The sequence below is a fragment of the Euleptes europaea genome, chromosome 12, assembly GCF_029931775.1.
Source record: "Euleptes europaea isolate rEulEur1 chromosome 12, rEulEur1.hap1, whole genome shotgun sequence".
NCBI classification, from domain to species: domain Eukaryota; kingdom Metazoa; phylum Chordata; class Lepidosauria; order Squamata; family Sphaerodactylidae; genus Euleptes; species Euleptes europaea.
Window position 1 is genome coordinate 59,080,082 of NC_079323.1, and position 24,612 is coordinate 59,104,693.

At 42.7% G+C, this 24,612-nt stretch overlaps 1 protein-coding gene across 3 annotated transcripts in view; it reads left to right on the forward strand.

The window, feature by feature from the left end:
- The window catches only part of ITSN1 (intersectin 1), an 89,853-nt gene that overhangs the window by 24,742 nt on the left and 40,499 nt on the right, over window positions 1-24,612 (forward strand). For all 3 annotated transcript variants that reach the window (XM_056858744.1, XM_056858745.1, XM_056858746.1), the window contains exons 15-24: window positions 264-403; window positions 2,520-2,641; window positions 7,797-8,026; window positions 8,258-8,379; window positions 11,641-11,888; window positions 15,834-15,993; window positions 16,780-16,985; window positions 17,352-17,431; window positions 19,177-19,343; window positions 23,695-23,740. In XM_056858744.1, the coding sequence (XP_056714722.1) occupies window positions 264-403; window positions 2,520-2,641; window positions 7,797-8,026; window positions 8,258-8,379; window positions 11,641-11,888; window positions 15,834-15,993; window positions 16,780-16,985; window positions 17,352-17,431; window positions 19,177-19,343; window positions 23,695-23,740 (1,521 nt within the window). The remainder of the gene's footprint in view (window positions 1-263; window positions 404-2,519; window positions 2,642-7,796; window positions 8,027-8,257; window positions 8,380-11,640; window positions 11,889-15,833; window positions 15,994-16,779; window positions 16,986-17,351; window positions 17,432-19,176; window positions 19,344-23,694; window positions 23,741-24,612) is intronic.

The window sequence follows — 24,612 nt, forward strand, 5'->3', positions numbered from 1 at the left end:
TGCCTTAACATGAGAGGAAGGTACTTATGCAAGGGGGTCGCTGATTTTGGCCAATTGTCCCTACTCGATGCTTCATCAAATCCATTCCCAGGAAGGGGTGGGGGACAAGACTGCAGAGGAGAGAAGAAGACAGAAAGCATAATTCCACAAACAGAATTTCATTTTACAGATTTTAGACTCCAGCCCCTTAACTTTATTATTTTAAATAGTACTCTGATAGGGGAATATCAAAGTGTAATACAATGTCTATTTTTATATAACAGGAGATTCGCTTCTCACAGTCAAAAGAGCCTTAGAAGTGAAGGAATTAGCACGCCAGCAGCTTCGTGACCAGTTAGATGAAGTAGAGAAAGAAACCAGGTCAAAACTTCAAGAGATTGATATTTTCAATAACCAGCTAAAGGTAACTATATCAACTGTTACTGTCCAAGTAAATCTAAAAAGTTACAAGGCAGAGGAAGTAATATCTTTGACTACTGAAGGACATAGATTGTTGACAAATTTTAGTTTATTGTTCTGCAAGACAAAAGTCCTAATTGCATTGCTGAGCAAGTACAATCCTGCAGTTTCAGAAGAATAAAATAAATTGTGTGAATGTATGAGTTGAGCTCCTAAATTCAACTTTGGCATCAACAGAAATGTACCAGCTTTTAACTTAACAGTACATCAGCCCTCAATTTGCAGGACCTGAGCAAGGCTGTCAAAGATAGGACATTTTGGAGGACATTGATTCAGAGGGTCGCCATGAGTCGGAAGCAACTTGACGGCACTTCACACACACACACACACACACACACACACACACACACACACATATCTACACATTCTTTGTTAGTAACAGAACCTAAATCTACTGAGAGAGGGGGGTGCTGGCTGACTAGATATGAGCAGTAGTTTATGCCTCCTTGAGAGAGGGGGTTGTTGCCCCAACCTTGAAACAGGCAGTGCTTCATCTACTCCTGGAAGCCTACCCTGGGCTCAGGAGATCTCAGTAACTATCAGCCAGTCTCAAAGGTTTCATCCTGGAGCAAGGTGATTGAATAGTGGTGACTGGACAACTTCAAGCTTTCCTGTATGAAGCAATTGTTTGGATCATTTCCAGTCTCGCTTTAGGCCTGGTTATGTGACTGAAGCATCCTTGGTTGCCCTGGTGGATGATGTACACTCGAGATAAAGGCAGTGCACCTCTGTTGATTCTCCTGGACCTCTCAGTGGCTTTTGATACCTTCGACCATGGTGTCCTCTGGAATACCTTCCCAGGCTAGAATTTGGAAGGTATCTTTTTGAGGTGGTTCTAGTCCTACCTGGAGGGAAGGTTTCAGAAGGTGCCCCTGCTTAATCTCTTGACCTTTGGCCTATGGGTCCCACAAGGCTCCACATTGTCCCCTATGCTCTTTAACATCTACATGAAACCTCTGGGTAAGGTCATCTGAATATTTGGGCTGGGTGGTCACCAATATGCTGATGACACTCGTGCTTTCGTCTGATCCCAGGGAGGCTGTAGAAACTGCAAACTAGTGCCTGGAGACAGTTTTTGGAGTGAATGGCATGGTATAAATTTTGTAACATAAATAAATAAGAAAACATGTACATGAAATGGCTGAGAGAGGTTGCCCAGGAACTTGGAGTGAAGGGTCTTGGGCAGCATTCAGGATTTTAGGCAACCTCCTTCTCCCTACTTGCAATTGCTTCTGATGACAAGTGAAGGGCAGTTGTTACTACTCACCCAGCAATGAGGACAGAATCCCAGATCTTAGATTTCTCCCACAGGCTCTTTAAAAAGTGGCACACAGTAAATGGCCATCGGGCACAAGGGTCTCATTGAAGATTTACTGAGATCCATGTCTGCTTATCCATGTACTTTGGAAAGTTATATTGGAAAGTTGCCTGGATTGAATTTATGAGACTGTTCATTGGGAATTTATGAGCCTGTTTTGCCACTTCAGATCTTCCCAAGGCCTCCTCCTGGTTGAGCCTTTCTATCAAATGGTCCAGCCAAAGCACAGGCCTTCCCTTTTTCAGTAGTGGCTCCAGTACTATAGAAAATTATCCCCAAGGAGATGGGAAAGGCCCCTTTGTGGTCCATCTTCCAAAAGAAATGCTAGCTCATTCTTTTTAGGTGGGCATTTTGCAGTTAATACCATGATATTATTTTGAGGGAAAGTTGTATAGCTTTGCACTTTTTTAAAAAGGTCGCATGTACATATTTTAATAAATGGGGGGTATTCAGCAGTGATATTGGATACTTGGGGATGGCAGTGGATTAAAGGTTAAGAACCACCGTTCCAGTTTAAATCTGTCCCCATGTGGTACCTAATGAACCCACAGTGACTTGTGGTAGTCTGCAGAAGTTTGATACAACTATTTTTATGGACCAAAGCACAGTAAAGTTAAACAGTCTGGTGGTTGATGTATGATTACTTTGCTCCCCAAAATGTGGTTCCTTGCACTTCAGAAACATGGGGCTATTTAAGATACATTTGGGTAGTATTTGGTAATGGACTACTCCTTCATTATAGGAGCTGAGGGAGATACATAATAAGCAGCAGTTGCAGAAGCAAAAGAGCATAGAAGCTGACAAGCTAAAACAAAAGGAGCAAGAGAAAAAGACAGAACTGGAAAAACAAAAAGATAGTCAGAGGTAAGTTAATGTATGGAAACTTTATGTCACAATTGCTGTGAACACATGAAGCTGCTGTATACTAAGTCAGATGGTTGAACATGACTGGTAGTTGCTCTCCAGGGTCTTTCATAGTGCCTATTACAGATCCTTTTAACGGGAGATGCCAGGGATTGAACCTGGGACTACCTGCGTGCAAAGCAGATATTCTACCACTGAGCTACCCTCCCACAATGCACAGTTTTGAACATCTGGATCTCTGATAGTTTTGAGAAGAGCCACTGCCTACGTATTTAAAGAAGATTTAAGTTCAACATAAGGGCATATTTCTACAGTTTTTGGTTTATTAAACATACTGTGTTAATTCTTACATTGGCGTAGCTTATATTCCTAGTTAGTATCATACTGAGTGGTAGATGTCTTGACAAATCATGTCTCAGTCATGTTATGAATTTATGAATTTCCCCTGCCCCTTCATAATTTTTCCCCATCTGGAATCTCCTAGTTCCTCAGACTTTGGGCCTCATTTCTCAATATGGTTTTGCACAGCAGTCAAAAAGTGGTTTCCCTCAATTTCTGCTGTGACCACATTTACCCAGAAAGAGACTCTGTAATACCCCCTGGCTATATGCAGGGCTTGGTCTAGGCAATATCAAGATGTTGCACTCCTTGTGTCGTACAAACCAAGCTCATAGGTTTCAGGTGTGCTAGATCCACCATTAACAAATTGATAAGGAAATTTAGGGGCCTGACCTATTGAACCAAAGGGGTGCCTTTTTCCAGGAATATTTTAGTTACTCATTAAAGGGGCAGCTTACTCAGCTGGCTTTGATGCTGTTTGCTCCCTGTGCTTTTTAAAACCATGTATATGAAACTGCCCTCATTAGACCTCGGAAATTAAGTAGGGTCAGCCTTGGTTAGTACTTGGATGGGGGACCACCAAGGAAGTATAGGATTGATGTGTGGAGGCAGGCAATGGCAAACTACTTCTGTTCCTCTCTTGCCTAGGAAAGGTCACCATAAGTTGGCTGCAACTTGACTGCACTTTCTTCCACTATATGAAACTACTGGGTGAGATTTTCCAGGGGTTTCATGTGAAATGCCATCAGTATGCTGACGATGCTCAGCTGTATTTGTCGTTTTCCTCTGAATCAGAATAGGTGGTGGAAATGCTGAGCAAGTGCAATGGACTGGATAGCAGTTAACACATTGAAGAGATAGGATGGAGGTGCTGTTATTGTGTGTATGTTGGACCAGGATAATGATGTAGTACCTCTTCTGGACAGGCAGGCACTCGCCTAAAAGTATCAGGCTGGCTGCTTGGGTGCTGTTGCAGATCCAGCATTGTTATTGAATACTAAGAGACATACCTAGTTCAAAGTAACTTTTGCCAACTCTAGTTTGTAAACCAACCACCCTTTTCTAGAAAAAATTAGCTACTGTGATTATTTTTTGCTCGCATCACTGTTAACGTTAGGTTATTGTAATGTCGTCTGTGTGGGTTTGCCTTTGAAGATCTCTTGGAAACTTCAGCTGGTCCATTGTGTCACAGAAAGGATGTTGACAGGGAGACTATCATATTACCCCTGAATAACAGATTTGCTCCCACTTTATTTCTGGGTACAAATAAATGTGTTGGTGTTGAATGCTTAAAGCTCTGTGTAGTCTGGGCCCAGGATTTCTGAAGGATTGTCTACTCTTATATGAACCTACTTGTCCACTGAGATCTTCAAAGGCACTATTCATCGTTGTGGCCTCTTTGCAGTCCCATATGGGAACTGCGCGTGCGCAGGCCTGCCGTGGAGCATTTGGAAAGCTTATTTTTAGCCTAGCAACAAGGATTTCTCCCCCTCCCCTCCGTCAACGGTCCTTCCCGCCCTTTTGGACACTTCCCTCCACACAAGGACCTTCTGCAGATGGGCAGCGTTTGTCACCACAATGTGCCCTCCCTCCACCTGACTGCCTGGCTAATCCTCCAGTGAACCAATGGTCGGACAGAGTGGCAGAAGTCCTCTTGTCCTTGCAGAAATTGGTCACTAGACAGTCCTATAATTCCAAATGGACCCGTTTTTCCCATTGGGCTACTTCTCAGGGCCTTACACCTGACACCTGCTCCTTGCCCGATGTGCTGGAGTACCTCCTCTCCCTTAAGGACGTGGGCCTTTCTAACACCTCAGTGAAAGTCCATCTGGTGGCAATTTCAGCCTTCCACGTGGATATCGATGAGGGCTCGCTTTTCTCCCACCTCCAGTGCAAGAGGTTCCTGAAGGGCCTGAATAACATGTACCCTCCAGTAAAATCCCCTGTGGCGCAGTGGAGCCTTTCCTTGATTTTGGCCCAGCTCATTTGTAGGCCCTTTGAGCCTATGGCCACGTGCCCTTTGGACCTCTTGTCTTACAAGACAGTCTTTCTCATGGCCATCACGTCAGCCCGCAGGGTAGGGGACCTCAGGGCTCTCCGCCATGACACCCCCTTCACTAAATTCCATAGGGACAGAGTGGTCCTAAGACCTAGCTTGGGGCACCTGCCTAAGGTGGTCTCCACATTCCATCTGTCCCAGGACATAGTGTTGCCTGTTTTTTATCCGGACCCCCAATCCCAGTCGGACAAGTCCCTGCACATGATGGATGTCTGAAGGGCCTTATTGTTCTATTTAGACCGCACACGCCAGTTTAGACAAGACACATCTTTATTTGTCAGCTTTGCGGATCCCAACAAGGGAAAACAAGTCACCACACAGACACACTCACGGTGGGTGGTCTCGGCCATCAAAAAGGCCTATGCAGGAACCAGCACGACCTGTCCGCTCATTCCACCAGAGCTCAGGCATCCTCGGCTGCCCTTGCCGCCCATATGGATCTGCAGGATGTCTGCCATGCTGCCACCTGGTCCACGCCTTAGATGTTCGTCCGGCCTTACAGGTTGGACGTCGACTCCGGAGCGGACGCTGCTGTGGGGAAAGTGGTGTTAGGTTTGATCCTCCAGTGACCAACTTCCACACCCACCTCCAAAGTAAGTGAGCGTGCTACCGTATATACTCGCGTATAAGCCGAGTTTTTCAGCCAAAAAAAAGGGCTGAAAAAGCCGAACTCGGCTTATACGCGGGTCAATACGGTAGAGGAGGGAGGAGGGAGGGGGGAACTTACCTCCATCACCGCCGGCGCCGGGCCCAGGCGCCTTCCTCTGGCCGGGAGGGGCCTGCCTGCGCAGGCAGGAGGCCAACGCCAGCCACGTCGCCGCTGGCCGCCTCCCTCTGGCCGGGAGGGGCCTGCCTGCGCAGGCAGGAGGCCCCCGCCGGCCGCGGCGCCGCCGGCCGCGCGCCTGGCTGCCTCCCTCTGGCCGGGAGGGGCCTTACGAAGGCCCCCGCCGGCCGCGGCGCCGCCGGCCGCGCGCCTGGCCGCCTCCCTCTGGCCGGGAGGGGCCTTGCGAAGCCCCCCGCCGGACGCGGCGCCGCCGGACGCGCGCCTGGCCGCCTCCCTCTGGCCGGGAGGGGCCTTGCAAAGGCCCCCGCCAGCCGCGGTGGCGCCGGCCGCACGCCTGGCCGCCTCCCTCTGGCCGGGAGGGGCCTTGCGAAGGCCCCCGCCGGCCGCGGTGCCGCTGGCCGCGCGCCTGGCCGCCTCCCTCTGGCCGGGAGGGGCCTGCCTGCGCAGGCAGGAGGCCCCCGCCGGCCGCGGCGCTGCTGGCCGCGCGCCTGGCCGCCTTCCTCTGGCCGGGAGGGGCCTGCCTGCGCAGGCAGGAGGCCCCCGCCGGCCTCGCCACCGCCGACCACGCGCCTGGGCGCCTTCCTCCGGCCGGCAGGGGCCTCCTGCCAGCCCAGGAAGGCCGCACCGCCTCCGCCGATTCGCCGCCTCTTCAGGTAAGTAGGGGGTTCAGGGGCTCTTCCCCCTCCCCCCCTTGGATGGCACTGGGGTCGGGGTGGGTTGGGGTGGGTTGGGAGGGCCCGGAGGCCGGCGGGAGGGCGACCTGGGGCAGGGGCCCTGTGCTCTAAAATGGTGGCCGCCATTTTAGAGCGCAGCATTGCCGGTAAAGGGAATTTCTTATTGACCCTCGGCTTATACGCGGGTCAATAAGAAATTCCCTTTTCTGGCCTCAAATTTGGGGGGTCGGCTTATACCCGAGTATATACGGTAATCTCCCATGTGGGACTGCAAAGAGGCCAAGACGATGAAAACAGAGTTGTACTTACCTGTAACTGTTGTTCATCGAGTGGTCCCCTTTGCAGGCACACATCCCTCCCTCCTTCCCCGCTGTGGCCTGGCTCGCTGCCTAGATGGGTCTGGGTACCGTGACGGCAAAAGGAGAACTGAGGGAAGGATGCTCCACACCCCTCCGTCATGTGTCCAAAAGGGCGGGAAGAAACATTGATGGAGGGGAGGGGGAGCAATCTTAGTTGCTAGGCGAAAAATAAACTTTCCAAATGCTCCTCAGCAGGTCTTCGCACACGCAGTTCCCATGTGTGCCTACAAAGAGGACCACTCAATGAACAACAGCTACAGGTAAGTGCAACTCTGTTTTCTGCATAGTGCTGCCCATGGAAGAGAAATGAAATATATTTGTGAAAATGGAATATAAATAAGTAAATGCTCTTTTGGAGGATATCTGAAGACCAGCTAGCTGGGCCTCATCCTTTGTTCAACATTATAAGGTAGCAGCCTGAGCTTCAGTAAAGGTCTCTTTTGGTAGCCTGGGATCTTGGTAGATTCTGTACTGGCAGATGGAGGCAATCTTATACATTTGTATGTTCATCAGAATCTGCAGTGCTAGGTGGGACCATGTTTGCATTGCTCTCTCTTTGTCTTTCCTGTCTTGTTAGCTCATACAAAAATAAAATGGTGCATACTGATCTTAGATGTATTATTCAATGGTGGGGTTATTTAAAAAAAATAAAGTCTACTGTTTGGTCATTCTGAAACTTGGAGGAGCATACAGCCCTCAGGAATCGGTGTCAACTTTGTTTTAGCTGGAAATTAAAATTCCTGCCTTGTCCTTCTACTCACTGAACAAATTCACAGTAAGTGTAACTCTTATATGTCAGTTTCTATCAGGAGTGAACCTGTTTATTATAATGCTCTCAGTAGGTGCTGCTAATGATACTAATACATAATCACAAGAGATATGTTCAGATTCTGAATGACAGTTCTGTGTCATGCCCATTTTGTTTTTCTATTTCCATTAGAAGAATCCAAGAACGGGAGAGACAGTGGCTTGATAGAATACAGCAGGAAGAAGAGCACCAGAGGCCAAGAAAAATTCAAGAAGAAGAAAAGCAAAAATGGGAAGAATTAAGCAAGAAAAAAGAACATGAAGACAAGAACAAACAGGAAGTACAAGAAAAATTGAATAAGCTTTTTCATCAGCATAAAGATCCAGCAAAGCTGGCTATCCAAGCTCCTTGGTCAACTGCAGGTATAAAATAATGGGAGACAGTTGATGTGTGTGTATATAAACTTGTTAAGTTTACACATGAAATCATATTACTTATGGTAGAATACTACTGTTTCCTCTGTGAAGTGGGAAATAAAAACATGAAGTATTATGGTAGTATAAGAACTGATCAAATGCTTCTGTACAAGTCAGTAGGACCTGGTTTTCACATATAATATAACCTTTTAAATACTTTTGTTTTCGTGAATATAGAAAAGGCTCCACTAACAATTTCTGCTCAGGAAGATGTAAAAATAGTATATTATCGAGCACTATATCCTTTTGAATCCCGAAGCCATGATGAAATCACTATCCAGCCAGGAGACATCATCATGGTAAGAAAAGAGTATAGAATTAGGAAATCAGACATTTTATTCTTTTTACATTTGTACATCCAGAACTGATTATTGTAATGCTTTATGCATGGGATTGCCTTTGAAGACTGCTCAGAAACATATATTTTAAAAAATTATGCCACCTTTCCACCCTGTTTACGGTTCCTAAGGTGGGAAACAATCAGAAACATCAAAAATGCTATTGTATACAAACCACAATTAAACAAAACACAGATAGGTGAGTCAATGAGTGAACACCAATGAAAACTGTTACGTCTTTACCTGCTGGTGGAAACAAACAAATCTCCCTCAGAAGGAATTCCATAATTTTGGCGTCATTGCTGAGAAAGCCCTTTCTCAGGTTGCCACCCATCTAGTCTCAGGGAGCAAGGGCACCCAGAGGAGGGCCCCTGAAGATAACTGCAGTGGTAAGTAGCAAGGGGCCTTTAAGATATGTTAGCCCCAAGCCGTATCGGGCTTTCAAGGTCAATGACAAGACCTTGAATTAGACCAAGAAGCTAATTGGGAACTGCTGTAGATGGAACAAGAATGAATCGATGTGGTCCCTATGACCCACTCCAGTCAGCATTCTGGCTGCAGCATCGTGTACCAATTGTAGCTTCCAAACACACTTCAAGGGAAGCCTCATTTAGAGCACGTTTTAGTAGTCTGATCTAGATGTTACCAGAGTATTGTACCACAGTGGAAAAATCTTTTCTGCCCAGGAAAGGCTGTAGCTGGCTCACCAGTCGAAGCTGGCAAAGGGCTCCTGTGGCCACTACTGCCTCCTCATTCATCAGGAGGCCAGCAGCACACACACACCAGCTACAAATCTGCTCCTTTAGGGGGGAGTGCAACCCTATCCAGAACAGGAGACACATAAATCCCTGGGTCAATCTTTCTGCCTACCAGTAGCACATCCATTAGTTCACAGAGTGCAGCAGCAAGGCAGCCAACATCCTTGTCACAAACGTAGCTTGCCAGTTCTGAAGGAGCTATGCTGACTGCTGAGCCCTTCCAAGCTTTGTTCAGGCTTGTATAGACTGGGAACTTAACAACTGGCATCTCCCATATCAGCTGCCTGAATTCTAGGATCGGCTTCAGAGGCCTGTTGCATGTGCCTCTGCTTACCAAAGTGAGGTGGGTGGGTGTGAAGGATAGGTGGCATTTACTTTACATATGCTTTGCTAAGTTTCACATGCTGTAGAAAAACTGTTATTTTCCCAGGTATTTAGGAATTAGTTTAACTGGTTATTTTCTTCATTTTTATGATGCTGCTAAACAGATGCTATAGTTAATTGGATGTTACCAATTCTGTTGTCTTTAATTGTTTGGAGAGCTGATTTTATTGTTGCTGTTTGTTTTATTTGCTGCTGATATCTTGAATTGTTTGTCTAATTAGCAGACTGTGTAATTTTTAATTTTGCCGTTTACTATAAATTGGCTACATACCAGGAAGCTTGTTCAGAGTAATTAAGTGCCCCCCAGCCTTTATGGGAAAGGCAATGGCAAACCACCCCGTAAACATAGCCTGCCTAGTAAACGACAGGATGTGACGTCACCCCATGGGTCAGTAATGACTCGGTGCTTGCACAGCCTTTTACAGCCTTTATAGTTTAGATCATCCTAGGAGACAAATTCAGTGTGATAAAGTTTCAGTGATGAACTGGGCTGTTTGTCTTCGGTCTTCTGTGCAGTCCCACATTAGGACTATGCATGTGCAGGCCTGCCTTGGACAGAACTTTATAGCTTCTAGTGACTGAAAAGGTGCTCCTGTCACTTGGTGCGCAAGGTGACATTTTCCTGTTGAAATTGATGAATGGTGACTTTCAGGCCAGCAGGACAGTCTCCTGGCTGATTAAAATGTTCAGGTTTCTCAGTGTTGCCATTTTAATTTGACAAGTTTCATGATGAACTGAGCTGTTGCCCATGAAAGCTTATGTTTCAATAAATGCCCTAATGTCTAAAGTGCCACAAGACTTCCTTATGTTTGTGCTGCAACAAACTAATAAAGGTATTCTACTTGATAATGTAGCAACAAAAAGGTGTAAAAGTGTGTGTGTGGGGGGGGAGGACACTACACTATCAGTACAATCCTATGCAGAGTTACTCCAGTTTAAGCCCATTGAAATGAATGGGCTTAGACTGGAGTAACTCCTAAGGATTGTGCTGTATGAGTACAAAATAAATAGTTCTGAACTTTACCTAAATGTTCTTCTTTTCTATATTGCTTCATATCTGTTGGTGAGCTATACGGTTTAGGAATCTAAACAAAAAGTCACTGCAGATGTTTAATTCCTGAAATTTTTTAGATTGCAAATAGAATCTTAGTTGTCTGGGTTCTATTGTCTTATTTTTATAAAATATCTTCATGCTAAATACAAAATAGAGGGGAATCTCAGATTAAATGGCAACAATATGAAGTAAAGACTACAAACTGCAGGTTTTAAGCCAGATATAAATTTGTATACCAAGATAAACTTCCACTTAATAGAAGGGAGAACAGTTTCCACTTTTTGCCCCCACTGCAGACCATCAATTCATCCCTTATGCTGTTCCTGAGGGTCTTCTGTCCCCCAGGGGTAGCATTTTGGGCTGCAGTTGGAAGGGGAGGTAAGAAGTTCCCATACTGCTGATGGAAATACTTCCTGTAACTATAGATTCAGATCTGGAAATCCAGTCTGCTCTTTAGTCAGCATAAAATCAGTTTGCAAGTTTCAGGGCTTTTGAAGGTACACATCTGCAAGCTTTAGTTGAGTATGTGGAAAAGAGAGTAACATGTAAACATTAATTTTAATTGCAGATTAAAATTTTCACCATTATATATCTTAGTGCTGTGGCTTATGGCTCAGGAAAGTCTAGAATAACCAGTTATAAATAGTTCTTCTCAAAAATTATTGGGGTAGTTGCTATCCTACCACTCCGCTGAACAGTGTTTGAAACTTTTCTCCAACTTAAGGGGCTCTTTGATTGGAGGAAGGCTCCTTGGCTATTGGATCTACCCCATTGCTCTTGAAACTTGCAGCCTCTAATAATTTTCTTGGATCTGAGTGTTTTGAACCAATAGCAGCATTTCCAAAGTTTCTGCTTTTGTTCCTGTCAGGATGTTTTGCCGTATTTCCCATATGTATACTTCAGTTTCATGCACATAGTTACAGTATCTCTGATTCTCAAATGTCATGCTTTTGAAGAATATAATTAATTATGGATAGCATCCTATCTTTATATTCTGTATTGCTAAACTGTGTTCTTTGCTTACAGGTGGATGAAAGCCAAACTGGAGAACCTGGATGGCTTGGGGGTGAACTGAAAGGGAAAACTGGATGGTTTCCTGCAAACTATGCAGAAAGAATTTCTGAAAGTGAAACTCCAAACTCTGTAAAGCCAGTTATTGACACTACAGCTGCCCCTAAAGTTTCAGTGCGTGAAACCCCCACAACACCTCTGGCACCACCTCTCCCTGCAGATTCAAGTACTACTGCCAACAACTGGGCAGACTTCAGTTCAACGTATGGTTCCATTGTGGTTCAAAACTCCTTTTATAACTCTAGAAGGGAATTATCCACATAGGGTTAATGTAACCTTGCCAATAAATTCTCATACCTTAGAAAAAACACAATGCCATCTACTTACACAATGCCACCTGATTTCTCTTTGACTTTTATCTTAATGTATTCTCAACACTGGATAAAGAAACATATCAACAAATGGCTATAATTGCACAGGGGCTTTTTATTGTTGGTCTCCCTTCAGAGACTCTAGCCAAAATAAAATGGCAATTATTTATTAAAATATTTAATATACCCAACTTTCTCCTGAGCACCTCAGCCCAAGATGGATGAATATATTTGCTATCCTAACCTAGCAATATTTTTGCCCCAGTTGCTTCTCTTATACAATAAAACACCAAGAATTTGCTTGTGAACAACATATCTCCTTTCTGCACCTTAGTTATTGCTAGAGCTTAGGAACATGAGATGTAATAGTCTCTGAACATTGTTTAAGTACCTTTTTTACTCATAGGGTAAACCCACTTGCATTGACCTGTGCTGGTCATTGACTGTAATAAAGATCTAATCTAATCACTTGCATTGCCCTCCAATTCCTACCACATAGGTGTATCCTTAAGATAGCAGCCCATTCCTTTTGAATCTGCAAACTTAATTAGAATTCACTTCACAACTTCCCTTGTGATTCAACATCAAGGCAAGGAAAAGGAAAAATACAGACCACACTACAGGGTGTAACTAAATGAAATGTGAGAGATCAGGTCTTCCAGCGTTTTTTAATTTATTTCAAAGTAGCTGGGGATCTATTGTGGATTGGGGCCACGGTACTAAGGTTCAAGGTCTAACCTTCCACACACCCCTTTGCACTGGATACAGCTTGTCTGTTTGCCAACGTTACCATTAGCCCTAGTAGGAAACGGATAAATTATTTCTTTTCTACCCAGGAAATCATGTCTGGGAAGGGGAGGATTAAGCCTTCCGGTGTTGTGGCCCTAAACCTTCCCCCTCTCCCCTCTCTTATTTTAAATACTATAAAATCACAGACCTCCTGTGTATCTTTTAGTTATGTCTAGGGATTTTGAAAGGAGCCCCGTGGCGCAGAGTGTTAAGCTGCAGTACTGCAGTCCAAGCTCTGCTCACGATCTGAGTTCGATCCTGACGGAAGTCGGTTTCAGGTAGCCGGCTCAAGGTTGACTCAGCCTTCCATCCTTCCGAGGTCGGTAAAATGAGTACCCAGCTTGCTGGGGGTAAAGGGAAGATGACTGGGGAAGCCACTGGCAAACCACCCCGTAAACAAAGTCTGCCTTGGAAACGTCGGGATGTGATGTTACCCCATGGGTCAGGAATGACCCAGTGCTTGCACAGGGGACCTTTACCTTTAGGGATTTGAAGGCCTTGGGGGAAAACATGAACAACCCGGGGGGGGGGGTTCCCCCTCTTTTCCTGAGGACTTTTTCAATTTTTCCAACAGAAAAATTGGGAAATTTGAAGGTGCACTGAAAAAAATTCCTATGAAATATTTTCTTTTGCAATGTGTGAAATGCTTTTAAAGACAAGGATTTACTTAAAATGTGTAGTATGAAAATGTTTATGTAAGACTATAGCATTAGGTAATATTAATTCTTGTGTGTACTGTAGACATATACAATATATTTTCATAAATGTGTTTATTGTTTAAAAGTAAATAATTTGGCAACAATTGATATGCTATAATGTGTTTAATGACAATACATTATTAAAGAGTTTAGCATTATAAAGTTTAACTTGAGATCCAAATATGCTGGCCACCCTACCTGTTCTGACTAAGAGTTTCTGTCCAAATAATATATATTGTTTTGTTTTCTACTTTCAACATTTATTTTCCCCCTTACCTCTCAGATGGCAAAAAATGTGCTGGGGTAGCATAGGTTGGAGCAGTTTGCAATGCACTCTCAAATACTGGGTATATTTGCAATTGTTCTTATAGAAAAAGACATTTATACTTTTAAGTTCCATAAATATGTCAAATAGTAAATTTTATACATTCAGTTATGAAAGATGAATGTATATTAGTAAAATAAGTGTATAGTAAGTCATAATAGTTTATAATAATATATGCAGTATATTTTGCATATATTGCATATATTTATTTCCCCCAAAATTTCTTTTTTTTTTCATAGCTTCAAATTTTCCAGAAATTTCACAACTTTAGTTGTGTCTTCACAGACAATCCACTGCTTGACCATAGTTGTAATTTAGTGAGTCTTGATAGGGTATACAAGGGATACCAATAGAGCAATTTCCATGGCGCTTCTGACACAATGTAGTGGCTTGACTGAGTAACCAAGGAGAGTTCAGTCATTGCTGATTTGCTTATGTTAAGTGGATTTATTTTTAAAGGCTTAGATTCCTGCTGCTGCTGAGGGATGTGCTCAGTCAGAGTTTGGAATCGTCACCTGATCACAAGGAGGCACTTAGGCCTTTTTTTTTGGTGATGGCTGAGTGCTCCCTAGTAATTGACAAGCCTTGTACCCAGAGGTTATATTATACCTTACCAATCCAAAAGTGATTTTAGTGGATCAAAGAAACAAAGAGATTGTTTTAATAATTTGGAAATGAAATGTTGATCAAAGTAAATAGGAGCATGATCAAAAACGGTGAATAAAAAATGCTCTTTAGCAACATGTCACATTCTAGCCCACAGTTAACTTTTTTTTCAGTTCAACCATGATTATAGGTTGTTTCCTAGATATATATTTACAAAGTTTGGCTCGCATCCACTGGAAGATTTCTGCACGTGCTAGGGTCCTTGCACAAGTGGCTAAAACTGGTCCCTCATTTTAAGTTAAATGTAGCCTATCCCAAAGTTTTCTCACTTGCACAAAATGTTGTGCAAGCAGTTTCTGGGTACTCTAAAGATACAGGAAGGAAAGTAGTAGGTGTTGTAGATCTTATGCAAGCAGAATTGTGTTAAGTTCATTTACAGTTCTGCTTATGCATCACTAGATCCCCCCATATTATAAGTATCCAAAGATTCCAAGGAAAGATAGAGGTAAAAGGCCTGTGGAAGAAGTGCAGTAAGAATTCTAGAGTGTGGTCAAGCATCCAAAACCAACAGCGATTACTTTTTGGAAGATTACAGACAAGATAAGAGATCACAAGTGGAGTCTTGCTTCTAGGTGCTTCTTGTCTTTATTAGCTTGTTTAAAATGGTTTTATACCTCACTTTTCCATAATGATATGCTTGAAGCACCTTAAGTGTACCAGAGTAAAATAATAAAATAAGTGATAATATATAAAATTAAGCAGCAAAAAACATTTAAAAATGAACAGTTAACTATGAGCCAGCGTGGTACAGTGGTTAAGAGCGGAGAACTCTAATCTGGAGAACCGGGTTTGATTCCCCACTCCTATGCATGAAACCTGCTGGGTGACCATGGGCGAGTCACAGTTCTCTCCTAACTCTCTCAGCCCCACCTACCTCACAAGGTGTTTGTTGTGAGGAGATGAAGAGAAGGTGATTGTAAGCCAGTTTGAGACTCCTTAAAGGTAGAGAAAATCAGGGTATAAAAACCAACTCTTTTTCTAAACAGAGGACTAAGAGAAAAATATCTAAACCTGCAATTCTAACAGCAGAACACCACCAATTGACAGCATAAAAGAAATAGGATATATTTGATATTGCTTGAGAAGGAGAATCACCTGAAAAGGCTAGGGAAGTGAAAATGTTTTGGCCTGGCGTGCTCGTACAACAGTTTTCTGATTACTGTTGACAGACCTCACAGTAGCAGTGGTGTTTCAGGATAGAGGGAAATGTGGGATGGCTTTCAGTTAAATAGCATCTAGGGCATGATCCAATATTTTGAAGAGTATATCATAGTCACGAGCTGTACAGGAATAAAAGGAGGATAGCATTCCCCTCTCGGCTATAGTGAGTGCAGTTATACTTCTACCTTTCTTTTTCAGATGGCCGGCAAGTACTAGTGATAAGCAAGAGACAGATAACTGGGATGCCTGGGCAGCCCAGCCTTCCCTTACTGTGCCAAGTGCAGGGCAGCTGAGGCAGAGATCTGCCTTCACCCCTGCCACTGTCACTGGATCTTCTCCTTCTCCAGTGTTGGGTCAGGTGAGTTTCTCTCTTTGTGGGAAAAGCACTCCACACTTCTGTGCCTGGCAATATGTTTTACATTTGTGTACTGCATATGTCAAATAATATGTTCTCCATATAAGGTTATTTAATCCTTTATAGATCACAGGGCTGTGTTCACCCAGAGCATTTTCTTTGTATGCAGAATGTCCCAGGTTGAATCCCTGGCATCTTCAGTTAATCAGTTAGTAGGTGAAAGACCTCTGAGACCCTGGAGAGCTATGGCCAATCAGAGTAGACAATACTGACCTTGATAGACCAATGGACTGACTCATTATTTTGAGTGCTCAAAACACTAAAAACAGACATGTCAGCAATGTGTGTGGGCAGCAGAGATGCAATAAGCAGTTTAGGAATCCTCGTCTTTTCAGTCGTTAAGGCTGAAAAATGCACAAACAATTTGTGCTGATGGAAGAGGTAGTTTGGTGTGATCTTGCTCAGTTTCCTTTCTCTCTGCAGTCCCTTGCATCCCGCTATGTTTCATCCATGATGCTTCCACAGTCTCCATCATCAGCTTTTCAGAAGCCTTGGGGCTCCTAGAGGAGGCAAAAGAGATCCATGAAATCTTTCCACTCACACTTCGTAGGGTCCAAACAGTGTCTTGCATAATAATAACATGGGCACACATAATTGAAAATACAGAGGCGAGACACTTCATACAACTCAAAACTAACACCTAACATAATATAACAGAGTTGTATCTAACCCATGTCAGCCACTTCAAGGCACTTCTTGAATTACTGTTCTCTTCATGTATCGAACTAGGGTGAAAAAGTGGAGGGACTTCAAGCTCAAGCCCTGTATCCTTGGAGAGCCAAGAAGGACAACCATCTTAATTTTAACAAGAATGATATAATCACGGTATTAGAACAGCAAGATATGTGGTGGTTTGGAGAGGTTCAAGGTCAAAAGGGATGGTTTCCTAAATCATATGTGAAGCTTATTTCAGGCCCTATAAGGAAATCAACAAGGTATTTTCCTTACTTGTCTTAGACACCATAGGAGCGTAATGTGATAAGTATAGTAATTTGCTTTAGATTATGACCAGATTTCTTTCTATCCTAAGCACTTTAAAAATAGAATACCAGTACAGTAGCAAAGCTAGCAGCAGTCTTGAAAAGGGCTTGTGTGAAGTTGTAGTTTTATAGTCTATTTGTTAAAAACAGATTAATTTTTTGAAGTACACAATGTGGCAATAGTACTAAATTTTATTTTACTTTTCATTGGTAACCTTATCAAACACACATTTTTTAAAAATTGCATTAGTTTGTTGATTTTAGAATATCCTGTTCTATAGCCGCGTTAATTTACGCATGTACACTTTCCCCCTCTTGAAGCATGGATTCTGGGTCTTCAGAGAGTCCTGCGAATCTAAAGAGAGCATCACCAGTTACAAAATCTTCTGTATCAGGAGAAGGTAAGAATATTACCTTGACAACTCTGAAAGTACAATAAAAAAATTGTATTATTAAATTGCCCGATAAGAAAACTTTTTAATACTGATGGGGATGTTAACCTAACCTTTTATTTATTTTGCAGGAATATAAAGAGCTACAGTTTTATGCAGAATTCTTGCTTAAATTAATCGCTTCTAAATATGAGCCCTGTCACTCTAAAGCAGTCTAAACTTGCATTTAAAAATATAATTTAGAAATATTTATTACTAATACAGATTTATTATAGCTGAACCTGATTTTTGTCTGACCGACCTAGTACTCAGTGCAGAGGTAATGTTTAACCATGGGTTGCAGACACACTTCACATCCTGGTTTGTGGCTGATTGTTAATTCAAATTCCCATAACATTTCCCCATGATTAAGGAGTGCAAAGACATGTTAAGCGTTTATAGTGGGGAAGAATATTTAGAAAAACATACATTTTTAGAAAAAAATACAAGGCTCTAAAATGAAACATGTAGGGTAAAAATGAGTTTGAAGAATGAGATATCCACTCTGTCTGAGAGAGTTCATTCCAGCCCTCACTGACTGAGACAAGAGATTGAATTCCTGCAGATGCAAGCCTTTGATTGGAAAGGGAAGCTCCATGTCATGCTTTCCTTTATCCCTTGGAGCTACTGGAGCTGTGGAAAGGAACTGGGAGCTTGTGTACCACAAAGAGTTGCTTGATTGGGTAAAATGCATAAATTTACAGGAAAAATTAACTAGGTTTGCTTACCAGTGGAATTTTTAGTTCAGTCACCTTTTAAATTGATTTGAAATTTAAATATACTTGCGAATGTCTACAATAGCAACATAGGTGCTGTTTTGAGAGGTAATTTAAAATTCAAAGCAAAATCAACCATTCATTAGGTTGGATCCAAAGTACCACAACCAGAGTACAACAACAAACCAGTCTTTCCCACCTCCTGCTGTCTTCTGTCCCCCTGCCTCCCACGCCAACAGAAAAACTATTCTTAAAGGTTGTGGGACTTTCAAGAACTGCATGGAGGAAAAACTGTAACTTACAAGTTAAGTCCTAGGAAATCGTGCACATGTCCCTTGCACAAGTAGAAATGTCTTTCACATGTACATTTGGATTCAACCTGTTGTCGAAAGGAAAGAGTATAGCATCAAAACAAAAACAGCATTAAATACAAGTGTGTCCTTAACTCACAATAGTTCTGGCAAAAATTTGCTCTTGTCTGTTAAATTTAGCTCCATGGTTAATTAGTTAATACTTTGTTTTACAGTGCCATCATAAGCAGATCTGCTCAGAATCTTACTCAGGTCTATTCAATTAGGCTTATTCCTAGGAACCTGTCCTTCGGATTGCATTATTAGTGGTTATTTTTGTAGGAACAATTTACATGTTCTGACTGTAAAACTTATTTACAAAACAATAACTTATATACATTTTTGAAGTTTTGATAACTCAAGGGGGAAAAAATCTACCCACCCGAGTAACTTTCTACCATTGGAACATTACAGGAAATTACATCCTCTTTGAGGAACTTGGTACTACAGTGCTTTCCACTGAAGAAGGCCCTTCTCCCTCTTAAGTAATGCTTTAAAGTCAGTCCAAGAGAACAAAAATACTGTTCCTCACAAAACTGAATAGTAGAAATGGGGTTACAGTGCATCACTTCTTATTTGTAAAATAAATTTGCAACATACCTGATAATTCACAGCAATTTCTCACTTCTGTATCTTTTTACATTTTTAGAATATATTGCCATGTACACTTATGAGAGCTCAGAACAAGGTGACTTAACTTTTCAACAAGGGGATTTAATTCTAGTGACCAAGAAGGATGGAGATTGGTGGACAGGAACGCTGGGTGAAAAATCAGGAGTGTTTCCCTCTAACTATGTCAGACTGAAAGATTCTGAGGTAAAGTCAGTGTGTGTGTGTGTGTGTGCGCATGTACACACAAATGCACAATCTCTTTCTTCACATCTGTTATTATAGATGATCACAAGCTGACAAGTTGAATAACTGGAATGGATTGGGGAGAAATGTACACATGAACACACATGAAGTTGCCTTATACTGCCTTATATCAGACCATCAGTCTAACAAGGTCAGTATTGTTTTCTCAGACTGGCAGCAGTTCCCCTAGGGTCTCAGGCAGAGGTCTTTCACAACATCTACTATCTGATCATTTTAACTGGAAAGGTCAGGCATTGAACCTGGGACCTTCTACATGCCAAGCAGATGCTCTTCCACTGAGCCACAGCTCAGTTGGATGGAAGAATGCCAAAACCAATCTCTAAGCAATTATGTATATCTGGCATATGAGTAAATACAGCCACAGAGGCCAGCATCTGACTGTTCTGAGAAAATCTGTTAAATTTCACAAAGAATCATTAGACGTAGTTGCACTTTCATTCAGGGAAAGTAGTAAAATCTTAATGCGCTTTTCACCGCAAGAGGAAATAAGTAGACAGACATAAACTGTGTTAAACTATGCTGCCTGTTGTTGATGCCAGTACAAGATAAACCTGATACCTCTATGCTTTGCAAACAGTTACATGAGGGTATGCAGGATGCCCTCTGTTCACTAATGTCAGAAGATCAGCGGAGAGGATTGTCGAGTACCTGTAATATCTACAGTTTATGTACTTGAATGAGAGACCATCAAGAAAGACTGGGATTGTTATGAGGAGGATGCCAGTGGCAAATCACCTCCTCTCCTCACTTGCCTTGAAAACCCCTTGGTCCTAGTGTCGCCATGAGTCAGTTGCAACTTAATCACACATAATTATTGTTGTTATCTCAACCCTGTGACAGATTGGGTACCATTTGTGTTGTGAGCAACACACAAATATTCTTTGTGGTCACATCGCAGAGTGGGATTTGTTCCTGACATTTGCTTTCACCAGGGGAAGAAGGTAGTTACAGGAATTATCTCAACTACTTTCCTTTCCTTTTATTCCTTAGAAGCTCCTTGATCAATTGATCTTGAGCAGCATATATCTAGTGTTGGAGGGATATAAGGACTGAAACAAATCTTGCCACTGACAATGTAGCCTTGGGGTCCCTGTCGCTTAGTAAAAAAGGCATTATGTCAGTCACAGAGGCATTGGATTTGTATATTAAAAGGGGGGAAATATAGTGCGATCGAAGTTCCTCGTAAAAGCGGCATTCCAAAAGGGCATGGGCTAATGAGTCAATATTGCCAGAAGAGCAAGGGCAGATCCTGTCAGAGTATGGTATATTCAGAATTCTGCCCTGCATTACTATCTCAACTACTTGACTTATCAGCCAGAGAGAGGTGGAGCCAAGACAGATGGGCCATAGTAGTTCAAACAAAGTCCTTGCAGTTGTACAGTTCCCGAGTTTCTAGGAAATTCTCAGCATGGAATATATGTGACCGAATTCTTAAGAAGGCACTCTTCCTGCAGAATTAGTGCATAATGTAATACAGAAGTTCCACTGTGATCATTATCACTTGTTTTTGGATTGCAGTGCACGTTTCCTATATTGAAATAGGCAAGGTCACTTGATGGTACGTGACAACTGTTTAATCTCGGCATTTGTTTTTGAGAAAGTATGAGGCTGGCAGCTGTCTATAATGCTATTAAACCCTCAACATTGTGAATGATTTGCTTCACTTTTAAAAGACAAATACAATCCTTCATGTGAATCTCAGGGCGCTTTCATGCATGCCAAATAATGCACTTTCAATCCACTTTCAATCCACTTTGCAGCTGGATTTTCCTGTGTGAAACGGCAAAATCCACTTGCAAATGATCGTTAAAGTGTTTTGAAAGTGGACTGAAAGTACGTTATTCAGCATGTGTGAAAGCACCCTAAGAGTACCAGGTCTGGCTTCCTATTGAGATGAAACCTATTCACAGGGTTATTACATTTTTCTAAAACATACCCTTTAACACTGTAGATGTATAATTCTGTTTCAATATACCATGCTTTTGCAAATAGGAAATAGAATAAATTGCTAAATGTAAATAATTGAAATACACACATACACTGTAGGTTGGATCCAGTGATCTGTGGGTGCAGGATCTTTCCCATGTGTTCCTCCCCAAAGCAGTCTTTTCCAACCCTGGGAGAATTGATTCCCAGGATTGCCAGACCTGCATAGACTACTAGTCATGCTGTAACACCAGTTAGGTAGTCTCTGTAATGTTGGGGGGGTTGTCTGTTCTGAAGGGGGCAAAATTGGCTTGTCCTCCCTCTTCCATCTGTGTAGCTCTACTGATAGAGCTCAGGAGAAGGGCTGTGGCTTAGTAGAAGAGCCTGTGCTTTGCATGTGAAAGGTCCCAGGTTCAATCCCTGGCATTTCCAGTTGAAAGGACCAAGTAGGAGGTAATGTGAAAGGCCCCAACGTGAGACTCCAAAGAGCCACTGCCAATCTGAGTAAATAATACTGACCTTGATGGACCAAGGGTCTGATTTAGTATAAGACTGTTTCGTGTGTGACAGAAGAGGCAAGAAGATCCATTTCAGCCCCTTTTCCTTCCACAGTGCAGCCCCTCCCCACCTCACAGGAGCCCCACAACCCTAGTAATTATCTTTCCTGGGATCAGAACTGCCTGGGAAGGAGAACATGGGAAGTAACCATGGCCATTAGCATCTTCTGCTGACACATCACTGGATCCACCCCAGATCAAATAAGAGATATTCTTAGCATCGAAGGATATGTCTAATCTACATTTAAAGGTGAAAACATGCCCACTTTGGAAACCACTGCCTTACACTGTTAAACCATTTCTACATGGAAACAACAGGTTTGAAAGGACTGGCATATAATTTACAAGCAGAATGTGACAATCCTACTTGTGTGTAAAATTGCTTTGTGTATACATGTTGGATTTCTCATCTACATTGGTTCCTATAGATGCCATTTATATAGTGACATCTATATATCAAGTAATGTCATTGTTTAAAGCTGAAGTACAAAGACCCAAAGAGCCCTGTGGCGCAGAGTGTTAAGCTGCAGTATTGCAGTCAAAAGCTCTGCTCACGACCTGAGTTCAATCCCGATGGAAGTTGGTTTCAGGTAGCCGGCTCAAGGTTGACTCAGCCTTCCATCCTTCCAAGGTCGGTGAAATGAGTACCCAGCTTGCTGGGGGTAAAGGGAAGATGACTGGGGAAGGCACTGGCAAACCAACCCGCAAACAAAGTCTGCCTTGGAAACGTCGGGATGTGACGTCACCCCATGGGTCAGGAATGACCCAGTGCTTGCACAGGGGACCTTTACCTTTACAAAGACCCAATCTTAATGAAATTTTTGTGTACCTGAATATCTGAATGCATGAGAATACATTTATAATGAGAATACAGCAAAAAGAAAAAAAAATTTTTGGGTTACTTACATGTCTCTAAGATGCTGCTGTTTCTGGTCTGTGGGATAGTCTGTAGTTAGGACAGGGTTCAGATGGGGTTTAGATTGATTTGGAAGACAATGAAGATAAGAACCTTTGGAATACCGCAACTAGGAGGCAATGTCAGGGGAGAGCTGTGCCGTCTGTGCCCTGTTCATTGGCCCTCCAGACCACCTATGTGACCACTATGTGAAACATGATGGTGGACTAGATGGGCCACTCATCTGATTCAGCAGGGCTCTTGTTATGTTCTGAGTGAGATGCTAGTAATGATTGTGCCATTAATTTTTAGGTATATGTGATGTTTCAGGATATGTCTTGTTCATCTTCTTATTATTCATATGTCACTGGGGGAGGAGGGGGCTAGTTTTGATAAGAAATGCAGGCTGAAAGGCTACGGTGGGGGGGACTGTGGTTCAGTGGCACAGCATCTACTTTACATGCAGAAATCCCATAATCATTCCCCAGTATCTCTAGTTAAAAGGGTCAGTTAGGAGGTGTTGTGAGAGACCTCTGAGACCCTGGAGAGCTGCTGCCGGTTATAGAACATAGCACAACTTTTGGCTTGGATCCCGCACAATCTCTGCGGACAGAAGAGATTTGTGCCAACAGTGTGGGACTTCCTCACCTCCCACGGCAGCCTAAAATGCCAGAGAACTTCCAGGAACTGCTTGTGTGGGGGGGAAGCTGAGGCCTGCCATAGGAGGGAAGAGTTGGTAAAAATCATCCCTTCATCCATGGAAATTTCCACTGAATCCCAGTCTCTCAATGGACCAATGGTCTGCCTCAGTCAGTGTAAGGCAGCTTCATGTGTATGGCTTCATAGATCCTGTCCACCATATATAAACATAACTTTATGGAAATATGAGTAATGTTTTTCTTATTATTGAAAGGGGCCTGGAACAGCTGGAAAAACAGGAAGCCTGGGCAAGAAACCTGGTGAGTTTTGCTCTGGGGAAAAAAATCCCTAAAAGAATGCCTATAAAATGTCAATCGTTGTGTTTTCCATTCTAACTGCTTTCATGGCTATTCTGTCTCCAATAGCTTTGAAATAGCCTTCATCCTTTTATATAAGTGTCAATGGTTTAGATGAGAGGGTTTTTTATTATTTCACTTCCAGTTAATAAAAAGCACATCCAGTTTGAAACCTGAGTCATTGTTTCTGGGCAACCGTTTTGAGAACTGGCTTTACATTTAGCTCAGTGTTGAGATACGAGTTCCTGTTACAGCTGACCTTTAGATGACCAGCTAAACGGAAGCGCACTTTCAAATAGTGTGGCAGGACGCTTGGACCACACTGCTTCTCAACTGCAAGTAAAGCAAATTTTATTATATTGAGTGACAACGCAAGACAGCTGTCTTCAGAACTCTTTGAAGGAATGTGCTCCAGAACGCAAAACTTCCTGTTCGTTTTGGAGAATGATTCTGTTTTTACATACCAATGTAATTGCTGTTGCTTGGCATATACTTCTGTTTAAATTCTTCCCATGAAAATTCTTTATTTTAATCTGTATTCAGTTTTCATGACAGCCATTTATTTTTATGAACATTTTCTTTAGATTTATTTCTAATGTTGTTTCTATGTTAGGAAGAGTGGTACTTGAAATTACGTTTATATATTACACTTTCATTAAGAATCTTATTTGAATATGCTAATGTACAAGGAAAGGGTGTAGAGGAAAACCGCCCGGCCTCTGCTGGGCGATCCTCTGTAAAGGTGGTCCCAAAGTTACTTCTAACCAAAACACTGAGCACAGGAAGCTTTCCAGAGCTCAGCGGGTAAGCTGCCACCAGCCCTTATTCAATCAGTT